Here is a 12,021-nt window from a genome sequence, read left to right on the forward strand (position 1 = left end):
GATCGATATTTTAGCTAAGGACTCAATAAATTGCTAAAGAGACATTGAATTGAGCTAATTAGTACTTATACTTTTCATTGGAATATTTAACTCCTTCTAGCATTTCGATGTAATTAAAATGGGCATCAGAACTATTTGAATGACGTCTTCTAATTTAAAACTTTTAAAACATTCAATATATACCAAACAAGGTTCTTAGAGGGTTTCTACGGGATTTGAATTTACTTTCACTAAGGATCGTGAATGAGTCAATATTTCTTAATTTGAACCTCAAAATTGAACCTCGTTATTTAAGTAGTATAGATCGATATTTTAGCTAAGGACTCAATAAATTGCTAAAGAGACATTGAATATTTCTTAATTCTGATGAATCCCACTTCCATTAACGAATTTAAATCCCTCGTGCAGACTTTGCAATAGTTGTAATATAGATGGATTGTGGGTAACTTTTGTATAATGCCATATTAAATGTTTTTCAATGTACTGTACACCAACGTATTTTCACGGATACTTTTTTTCGCGTTTTATCGTTTCTAAGTTATTTCACGGCTATTTAATTTTGCGATTTTCTTATTTACTTGGTCAAATTTAATAAGACATGATCCAAGTTTCACATATTCGCGACGCTTTATATTCGCATTATTTTTATACTCGCGAAAGTCGCGAAAATAAATCACTCGCGAAAATATGTTGGTTTACAGTATGTCTGCAGGAAATATTTTATTTGAATTGGGTTACTTTTTGTATTCGCCATATGAAAAGTTTTTTCAATGTATGTTTGCAGGAAAAAATGTAAGTCTGCCTGCTCTTTTATCATTGGAACTTTCAGTGTATACACCGACATGTTCAAGGATATGATTTTTTTACGTGGACGTCGACAACTTTATGATGTGTATGTCTGTTAATTTTTAATATAATAATAATTTCCTCGTTCACCTACATTTATCTTGTCATGAAAGTCCTGCAAATTTATATTTAGACTAACTCCACCTATAAGATCTACGTGTATCATGTCATTACAGGTTCACATGTTTATACTAAAAGTAACCCTACATATAAGAGCTACGTGTCATGTCATGCTAGTCCCACATGTTTATACTAAAGATAATACACATTCAATCATTTTTTAAGTGTTTAATGCAATGCAAAATGTCCAAGTTGTTTTATCTAATGTACAAAAAGTCAAATTGTTTGTTACACAAAACTAAAGTTTCTTAAAAATTTATTTAATGATTTTATTTGTTTAGTGTCTACATTTAATCAATACATATCAATTTTGTTTGTATACAAAACAAAATATTTAACTAGCAATACAAGTATATAATCAGTGACGATCGAATCAAAAAAGTTTAAAAAGCCAAATAAATCACGAAGTTGAAGAGCATCGAGAACAATAAATTCCTTAAAATGTTGAAAAATTGAGCTGAGGTTATCTATTTCTGTAGTAGAGGTGTAATACCACCAAATCGTAGTACGTCACATCCGGTTGCATACAAAAATAGGTCGAAACAATTTTCCCTTGAATTTAATAGTTGTAGGTAACGAATCCTTTATTTTATTGCAGTAAAACATTTGTGGATCATAAACATATATCTTGGGTATTTCAAAGCACCATTATTTTTTATTTGGGATTTCTATAGAATATTTTGAGGTTTCAATGTTATCAAAGCTTGTACACAGGTAAACAAAAATGGTTATTTTTCTTATATGCAATCAAATGTTATGTGAAATCTTTTTTATAGTACTGGACAGAATAAAACTTAACTCATGCCAAGTATTTCTTTATTTGAAACAAAGATAAATTAAGCCTGCATAACTTTTTGAAAAGTGCAAATTTAACAAAGACTAATTGGGGGAAATTAATGGTTGTAGTACACCTAGAGTAATAATTCATCCTTTCACAATCACGATATTGCCTTGCAAAAATACGGCACAATCGTTAAGATAAACACATGGCGTTTAAAAACTGGCTCTCTTCCATCATGTATATCTGTTTTAATCTTATTTCCATATTTGTTCTTTATCATGTTTTAATTATTAACAATCACTATGTTATAGTGTATTGTGTTGTTTAAACTTTGTGATTTGCATTGGTTTATATGCTCTTTATATTGACCCTTTGAATAGAAACAAAAACATTTGATTGAATTTGATTGATATTTAATTTTGTTAATACAAAATAAATCAACTATTGAGACATGTATTTAAATATATATCAATAATTCTATATACGTGTCCCAGATGTTACACATTTTGATTCCCTGTTCGAATTTCTTTTTGTCAGCATGTTCATGGTAAGAATTTTTAAATAATTCAATTGCTCATTAATTTTATTACTCAAAATTTATAACTTATTACACTCTGGCCAGAATAACTGCAAAACAAAGCTGTGGCTAACACCTGGGTGCGGGATTATTTCACTGCGTTTAAGACCCATTAGTGGACTTCGGTTGTTATCTGTTATTAGGTCGGGTCGTTGACTCTTGACATATTTCCCATTTCCATTGACATATTACCTAGATTCATGCTCAATTCAATATTAGATATCAATGAATCGGATAATTTACCCTCTGAGTAATTATTGATCATTCTGACACGTAACAAATTGTGCAGATCTGTCTCTTTCTATTTTTTATTTTCTGCAACATAGAAAATATGAAAGAAGGGAGTGGTTGCTAAGGAGCATACGTAATAGTACTCCGAATAATGTTGACGTCTAGAAAGGCTACTCAATAAACTCATCATAGATACCAGGATTGAAATTTTGTATTTGCATCAAACGCGCGTTTCGTCTAAAAAAAGACCCATCAGTGACGATCGAATCAAAAAAGTTTAAAAAGCTTAATAAATCACGAAGTTAAAGAGCATTGAGAACCATAAATTCCTTAAAAATGTTGAAAAATAGAGCTGAGGTTATCTATTTCTGTAGTAGAGGTGTAAAACCACCAAATCGTAGTACGTCACATCCGGTTGCAAACAAAAAAGGTCGAAAAATTTTCCCTTGAATTTAATAGTTGTCGGTAATGAATCCTTTATTTTATTGCAGTAAAACATTTGTGGATCATAAACATATATCTTTCTGATATCCTTTATCGTAGGATTTTCTAGTTCCCTCTACCAAGAATACAGCTGGACAGTTTTGAATCAAAATATGTCCTCACTGGTTTCCCGTTGGGTGTCATGGCTTTTGTGCGGCATCCGAGGTGACTTTTCGCTTATTTTGCATTTTTTATATTTTGAGAATAAACGAATAATTTGAATGGGTGTGTTTTTATTTTTAAATATGTTTTAGCAATGTTTTGAGAAGATTAACTTTAGTAAATTCCGTCAAGGCAAAGCTGGGAGTAAGGTAGGCAAAAGCTCCATTTAAATATAGGCCGATTCAGTTTGCTAAGTGTCCTCCTAATAAGGGTGCTCTTAATGAAAGGGTCTGCAAAGTAGCAATATGCTATTGTTATCGCTAACGGATTCGACCCAAAACTCGTTAATTATTGGTAATATTAATTATGTGGAAAACCATAGGAAGTGGAACGGTGTTATCTTTTTCATCAACACCATTATCCTATATTATATATATATATTAGTTAAATATGAAGCTAATTTCTTTGATTTCATTGGGTATCTATAAAATGCATTTCATTGCTAAAGAGACATTGCATTGAAATTATCAGTAATTGTACATTCTATTGAAATAGTTCACTCCTACTAGCATTGAAAGGTAATTATAATGAGATCGTAACCATTTGAGTGACATCTTCCAGTGTTCTTAGAGTGACATGAATTTAATTCCAATAGTTAATGATCGTGAATGAGTCAATATTTCAAAATTTTAATGAATCCCATCTTCATTCGATAACTGATCTTTTCTTCAAAACTTTATTGAGTCCCATCCAAAATTGGTGATCATGACTCATTATAGGTGATCTACCCAGAAACTTGACTAACATGAATCGAAGAGCTAGTTTCAATGAGCTCTTTTCCATTTTGATTTTAAACCCAGTAGTTTATTTTGAAACAACTTAAATTGACTTTCAAATAATCAAATGACGTACATGTAGAAGAGTCTGTATGGTGTCTACACAATAGAAAATAATGGGTCAATGTGCAAAAATATAAAGAATAGAGACAAACAGGTGAACGAAATAAGGACATGAGAATAAATGGGTCCTAAAAGATAAAGCATTGTGAAAACAGGCCAAGAAAATAAAAAATAAAATAAAATAGAGAATAGAGAAAAATGGCCAAAAAAATTGATGGATCATCTGCCTACCGAAATCGAAACATTCCGAATATGATGACCAACTTTTGACCTATTAAGGGGAGGTTATATTTGAAAATTACTTGAAAATTGGCATAAAATAAAAATAAAATAAATGATAATAAGATGAAATGGCAAAAACTATGCACCTACAATTTTAGAATTGCGGAGGGGCTATGCTACTTATGTGGACAGACAATTTTAGTATTGCGGAGGGGCTATGCTACTTATGTGGACAGACAATTTTAGTATTGCGGAGGGGCTATGCTACTTATGTGGACAGACAATTTTAGTATTGCAGAGGGGCTATGCTACTTATGTGGACAGACAATTTTAGTATTGCGGAGGGGCTATGTTACTTATGTGGACAGACAATTTTAGTATTGCGGAGGGGCTATGTTACTTATGTGGACAGACAATTTTAGTATTGCGGAGGGGCTATGCTACTTATGTGGACAGACAATTTTAGTATTGCGGAGGGGCTATGCTACTTATGTGGACAGACAATTTTAGTATTGCGGAGGGGCTATGTTACTTATGTGGACAGACAATTTTAGTATTGCGGAGGGGCTATGTTACTTATGTGGACAGACAATTTTAGTATTGCGGAGGGGCTTTTTAACTTATGTTGACATTTTTTTTTAATTGGAATCAACTGGAAAAACATTACCTATCTGACTTAAGGCTGTGTATGTGAAGCTCAATTTTCAATTTTGATAGACTTTTTTCATATTATCAACTTTTCACTCCAGACTTTACAGAATTTTGACATGCTACAAACTATGTGGTAGTCTATCCTGGTATTCGGTCATGTGGACAGACAATTTTAGTATTGCGGAGGGGCTATGTTACTTATGTGGACAGACAATTTTAGTATTGCGGAGGGGCTATGCTACTTATGTGGACAGACAATTTTAGTATTGCGGAGGGGCTATGCTACTTATGTGGACAGACAATTTTAGTATTGCGGAGGGGCTATGTTACTTATGTGGACAGACAATTTTAGTATTGCGGAGGGGCTATGTTACTTATGTGGACAGACAATTTTAGTATTGCGGAGGGGCTTTTTAACTTATGTTGACATTTTTTTTAATTGGAATCAACTGGAAAAACATTACCTATCTGACTTAAGGCTGTGTATGTGAAGCTCAATTTTCAATTTTGATAGACTTTTTTCATATTATCAACTTTTCACTCCAGACTTTACAGAATTTTGACATGCTACAAACTATGTGGTAGTCTATCCTGGTATTCGGTCATGTGGACAGACAATTTTAGTATTGCGGAGGGGCTATGTTACTTATGTGGACAGACAATTTTACTATTGCGGAGGGGCCATGTCACTTATGTTGACATTTTTTTGTAAAAACTTAATGTTTATCGGGTAGAAAAAAGTAATGAACTGGAATCACCTAGTAAACATTACTTATCTGATTTAAGGCTGTGTTTTTGTTGGTTTTTGTGAAGCTCAATTTTCAGTTTTAATAGACTTTTTTCATATTACCAACTTTTCACTCCAGATTTTACAAATTTTAGACATGTTTTAAACTATGTGGTAGATTATCCTGGTATTCGGTCAAGTAGGAGTAACCAAAAGAAGTTAAATCAAACATACAATCAGTGCTTTTGGGTGGGAAAGTTTAGTAGTTTTCCGATGATTTTATCGTGTATAGACAATATAAAACTATTAATGGTCTCCCTAAATTTAAAAATAGTATATTAAAGCAGTGTCCGTCGCGAAGAACTAAGTATTAGTAATCATACCACATTTCCTGGTGGACTCAGTTGTATGCATACATTTTTCATTGTATTTCTTATGTTTTTTTTCCTCGAGTTATGGTCTATACACCCCAACAAACACCCCACACCCACCCCGTGGCTTTTACTCCCGATTTTTTTTTCACAAGGAACACAGTGCAGATATTAAAGTCTAAGAGTGTTTTAGTCCCTTTTGCAGACTTAGTCATAATTTTAATAAAAATGGATTGTAGGTAATTTTGTACAATACCCTTATATACAGTCTGATCCCACAGATTTTCTTTTTGTTTACAAAGTTTTTCCATGCATGTCTGCGAAACTTCATAACCTACTGTTTCTGCAATGGAACCAGCAGTTTGTGCCCCGAAATATTTCAGATATTTGAGTTTTTATGTGGACGTTCACAGCCATGTCCATGTCAGGTTTTATGCCGACAGTTCCACGGGAATTGTGCTGTTTGAGGGAATGTTGCATGTTTTTGATACTTTCGTCTAAAAGGCAAAATTGTCATTTTTATATCTGTAAGTTCTAGCCCTAAACATGTGTAACTTTGAAATATTAATTAAACTTTAATAGAATAATTTCTTCATCCACCTATAAGAGATACATGTATAATGTTATGATAGTCCCACATGTTTATACTAAAACTAATAAATACATTTCAATACAAATTTTAAGTGTTTAATGCAATAGAAATGTCTAAGTTGGTTTTTTTTTAAATGTACAGTCAATTTAATTAGTTTGTTACAGAAAAAAGTTTGTATGGTGCTTTTGTTTACTAACAGTACATACATTTTATCAATACATTTAAGACATATTAAATTTGTGTGTACACAACACAAAATATTAAACTGGTAAGACAAGTATTTAAATCTTTCAAAAATCGATATTTCTTCATAAGTGTCCTAGATATTGGACATTTTACTTCCCTGTGCAAATTCCTATCCGACTGTCGATATGTGCATGGTAAGAATTTTCTAATAATCCAATTGCTTATTTACTTTATAACTCAAATTGCATAATTTATTAATTTCTGGTAACTGTCGATGGTAATTACCGCATGACATTTATGATAAAATAAGAATTCAATGTTTCATTTAAACAGAAAGTAGATACATGATAAATTTCACCGTGACTGAAAACAAATGAATCGGAGAATTTGCCTTGTTTGAGCAAAAATTGCTCAGTCTGACACAGTACAAATAGTCTAGATAATATCTCCACTTAGTCTCTTATTTTGGGTTCTTTTTTAAAATCTGCTACACAGAGACTGTAAAAGAAGGGTGTGGTGGCTGAAGTGCTTACTTTATTGAAAAGAGCAGAACAGTTAAATGTTCCTAGTTCAATCAAAAATGTATCTTCTGGAAATATACCAAGCTCAACTATTATGCATTATTCATTCAATGAATCTGAGGGCTGTAGTATAGCCAGGAAAAATCATGTCTACTTGCTCAAACCACTATATTATATTCCTTTTGAACACTATTAATCAATTCACTGGCCTTTAATTATTTGAGGACAAAATAATGATTTTGATAGTTTTAAAAAAATAGAAACCTTTTTTTGTACAAATACAAGTTACAGTGTTGTTTTCAAAATTTTAAAGAAAAGGATGAAAGTTTTATTTGTAGGATTTCAATCTTTTAAAAATAATTTGTATCAAAAAGAAATAATATAGTGCAAATGTATTTGTTTCATGGAAATTTTAGAGTTGTATTTCTTTGAACAGTTTAATATAAAACTAAGAAGATGAGGTATGATTGCCAATGAGACAACTCTCCACCACAGACGAAATTACATAGAAGTTTACAACTATAGGTCACCATACGGTCTTTAACAATGAGCCAAACCAATACCAAATAGACAGCTATAAAATGCTCCCATGTGACAAATGTAAAACAATTCAAACAAGAAAGCTAACGACCTAATTTATGTAAAAAACAATGAACGATATACAAATAGAATAGAATCGAATATACTTTATTCAAATTAAAGGTGTCACAAGGGTCAACATGAGATTATAACATAACACATATTAAACAACTACAAAAAAGCAATGCTGAAGAAAGAAATTACCTGAATGGTAGCATTTGATATTATAAACAGCAACGAACGACAACTACTGAATTACAGGCTCCTGACTTAGGACAAGCACATATAGAATTTTGAAGGATTAAACATGTTAGCGGTCTTCCAACCCTTTTCTTTCCAGGGGCAGTGTTGTAATAGTACAACCTACATAACATTACTTATATATAAAGTTATGTCAGTGACATAGCAGCCAAAATGATACAAAAGCCATACAATTTTTTTTTCTCTTGGCCATTGTCTTCTATCCTTGACTTTTATATCTGTATTGTCTGCCCTAAGAATGTTCACCCTCTACTAACCTATTATGAATACAGCGAATGAGACTACTCTCTATCCAAGTCATAATTTGTAAAAAGTAAATCATTACAGGTCAAAGTACGGCCTTCAACAAGGAGCCTTGGCTCACACCGAACAGCAAGATATAAAGAGCCCAAGAAATGACTTAATAAACCATTGAAACAGGAAAATCAATGGTTTAATCTTTATAAAAACAAAGGAGAAACGAGAAACACTTATGACCCACGACAACAAACAACAACCACTAAGGCCTAGTTGATTATGGGAATGTCAAAGGTAAAAGGCGCAGAACAGTGTTGATTAATTCCCAGATAAGTATGTTCTGTATAATTGTGAATATACATACAAATGTGTAACAGGTTTACTTGTCATTACATATCTGGACATAATGCATCTTTTATGATCATAATATTACCTGTATATATTTATATCTTACAGTAATATTTTTTTACTATTGTATTTATAGCTGTAAATATTTACTTAAGAGAGTATTTTCAGATGTTTTAGATTTAAAGAGATAAAGTAATGGCCTCATCAGTCAAGCACTTTTGTACAATTTGTCTTGATGATGGAATCTCCAACGGAGCCGTCACCTGGTGCACAGTGAGTGAGGTGTTGTTTTGTGAAGACTGTAAAAAACCTCACAGTAAGTCAAGACTGTCTCAGAATCATAAAACCATGTCATCTGAAAATTACTACGAGCTACCTAAATTCATGAAAGAAATAAGCAGTCAGTGCAGAGACCACATGAAGACGTTTGAACTTTATTGTTCTTTTCATGCATGTCCATGCTGTGTCCAGTGCATCACCGATGGACACCAGAAATGTCAAGATCTGAAATCCTTGTCTGCTATCCTAAAGCAAGTAAAGTCATCTGCCTCAGTTCAACTTTTTGAAAAAGATTTGAAGGTTGTGATGGAAAACTTAGATGCAGCCATAAAATACATGAAAACCAGGATCAGTACCATCAGTACTCAGAAAACGAAAGCCGTTGAGGAAATCAAGTATCTGAGGAAGTCGATCAATGATTACTTAAACAAATTAGAGCAAGACATACTTAATGACTTAGAGTCTAAACATTCAAAGCTGAAATTAAACATGGCCACTCTCGTGCAGCAAATGGAACAGCGAGCCAGTCAGATAAACCAAATGCAGAGTCAGTTTACCAAAATGACGCAATATGCAACAGAGCTACAGATGTATATTGGTCTAAGAGAAATTGAGGAAACTACATCACAAACGGCAAAATATGTAGAAGATTTAGAGAGTAGAGACCACTTCATTGAAACGAATCTAGAGGTTAACATTTCATCTGCTCTTCAATCAATTTTACGTGATGTCAAATCCTTTGGAGATATCAATATCAATACCACCTCTTCTACTCTCCAAATAAAGGCCGGTAGAAAAGATCAAGCCCAACATTTAATTTCAAAAGTTCCTGGAATTGAACAAATAAAGCCATCTTTGTTGACAAGACTGACAACTCCAAAAGATATGAAGACTTTAAGTATAGTTGCCTGTCGTATATTACCTGATGGCAAATTTATAATACTTGATTGTAACAAAAAACAACTACTGTTGTTCAGTAAAGATGGCATCTTCATCAGAATAGTAGTTACATTCACACAAAATCCATGTGATGCCTGTTTTTTCAGAAATGATACAGTAGCTGTTTCATTAGGATACGCCAACCAGACAACACTGGTGGATATAGAAAAGAATAAAATTATTCAGACCATCAACCTTTCTCATGATTGTTATGGAGTAGCAAGTGATGGTGAAACTTTTGTCATCTGTACTACTGACAGACAGAGTACTAGAGTGAATCTGAATGACATGTCTCATACAATCTTAGAAGGAATGGAAGGAGTGGAACGTATATCATTATTCCAAGGAAATGTCTATTGGACCATTTCCTCTGAAAACAAAGTATGCTGCTTAAAAAGTACGGGTGAACCTCTGTGGACATTTCAGCACCAGGACATTGACATTCCAGTAGGAATTACATTAGACATGAATGGCTTTGTTTATATAGTTTCTAGTAGAAACAACAGTGTTGTGGTAGTATCTCCAGATGGTAAAACCTGTAAGACCATACTTTCAGAGGCTGATGGAATCGAATGTCCTTATCAAATAGACATAAACAAAGAAACAAGAATTATGATAGTGTCTAGTCAAGTAAGAGAAGATAGCAGAAACCATGACACAGCTTTTGTTTATAAGATTTAACATTTTATTTTAATTTTTGAATGAAAAAATATCTGATATCAAGATCACATCTTCCTTATTAAGGCGTGTAAATAATACATGATTAGAATGCATATTTCTTAATTTTCTAATGATAAAAAGAATTATTTTTCAACTGGATTTCCAAAGGAAAATATCGGCAATTTATCTGGTAATGTACGGCGGACGGTCGGATGGTCGGCTGCAAAAAAGTGTCCGTGTAATTTTTATTTTGTTTCCTGTGAGTTAATGAAGTTCAAGTTTTACTTTCAGGATTATTACCTTTTATCGTTGTTGAGTTGTAGACATATAAGAGAACAATAATACTTAGACTGATTTTGAACTTTCCTGTTCTGAAATCTACAAAAAAAAATCATCTTTTTTTTTAATTTATCCTGTTTTTGGATCAAGATTGGCAAAAACTGTTTTCATGCCGGAAAATTCGATTTGCTGTCAATCTGATAGCCTCTTGTTTCGCAAATCACATTGCATTAAGAATTAAATAAGAACTCAGTAAATATCAAAATTTGATCAACATGCGTTGAAAGCACCTCCAGTATTTACCACCATTAGGACCAAACAATTTCAATGGCAAGTATATCAATAGTTAAAATTTGAACAATATGCATGACAAAAGGACCCAGAACAAGAATAGCCAAACTGAAACTAAAGTCAACTGATCCATGGAAAGGGATAGAAACTTTAGTCTAAATAATGTCTAAATTTATCAATGAATACCTGAAAAAGGTATTTTATAAACAGACATGTGCCAAAATAAGAAATTACAAGAGTGAACACGCTGAAATGTCTTACCTGCTTCATGTGTGCTTTACTGACCATTGAATTTTGTATGTTGAAAGTTTTAAAGATAAAGGTTTAACTACTAGTATTATATAAACTTTACATTTTTAAATATCCAGGACAGTGAGGTGAAGGTCAAATAAATCCTGTCAGACAGACATGTACACCTAACTATAATTCCATACACCAAATATAGTTGACCTATTGCTGACCGTATTTTAAAAACAGACCATACCAAAAACTGAAATAAAGGCAACAGTAGTATACCTCTGCTCAATAGTCATAAATCGATTTACAGAAAACTAATCCGGTTTACAAACTAAAACTGAGGGAAACACATTAACTTAAAGAGGAAAACAACGGAGCAACAAAATCACTGAAGTGCAACAAATGTCAATGGAACATACATAGAAACGAACTATTTGATAACAACTGCCATATTCCTGACTTGGTACAGGACATTTTTAGAAAAAATGGTTGATTGTACCAACAACTTCACATTGACCAATGAACAATGAATATGAGGTCAAGGTCAGATGATACCTTACAATTATTATAAACAGCAAAGATGGTTGACCTATTGTTTATAG

The 12,021-nt window shown here is 32.6% G+C and overlaps 1 protein-coding gene across 21 annotated transcripts in view; it reads left to right on the top strand.

Annotated features, from left to right (window-relative positions):
* The window catches only part of LOC127732530 (uncharacterized), a 273,118-nt gene extending 261,599 nt beyond the window's left edge, over positions 1–11,519 (top strand). For 14 of the 21 annotated variants that reach the window (XM_052241559.1, XM_052241561.1, XM_052241563.1 and 11 more), the window contains one exon: positions 9,314–11,519. In XM_052241559.1, the coding sequence (XP_052097519.1) occupies positions 9,314–10,633 (1,320 nt within the window). In that variant the 3' untranslated portion in view covers positions 10,634–11,519. Of the gene's footprint in view, positions 1–6,923; positions 6,983–8,902 lie in introns of those variants that run through there. The other 7 variants (XM_052241571.1, XM_052241580.1, XM_052241560.1 and 4 more) reach the window with 5 other exon arrangements.
* Positions 11,520–12,021: the final 502 nt, after the last annotated feature.

The sequence above is a fragment of the Mytilus californianus genome, unplaced genomic scaffold, assembly GCF_021869535.1.
Source record: "Mytilus californianus isolate M0D057914Y unplaced genomic scaffold, xbMytCali1.0.p SCAF_25, whole genome shotgun sequence".
In the NCBI taxonomy this organism is placed as follows: domain Eukaryota; kingdom Metazoa; phylum Mollusca; class Bivalvia; order Mytilida; family Mytilidae; genus Mytilus; species Mytilus californianus.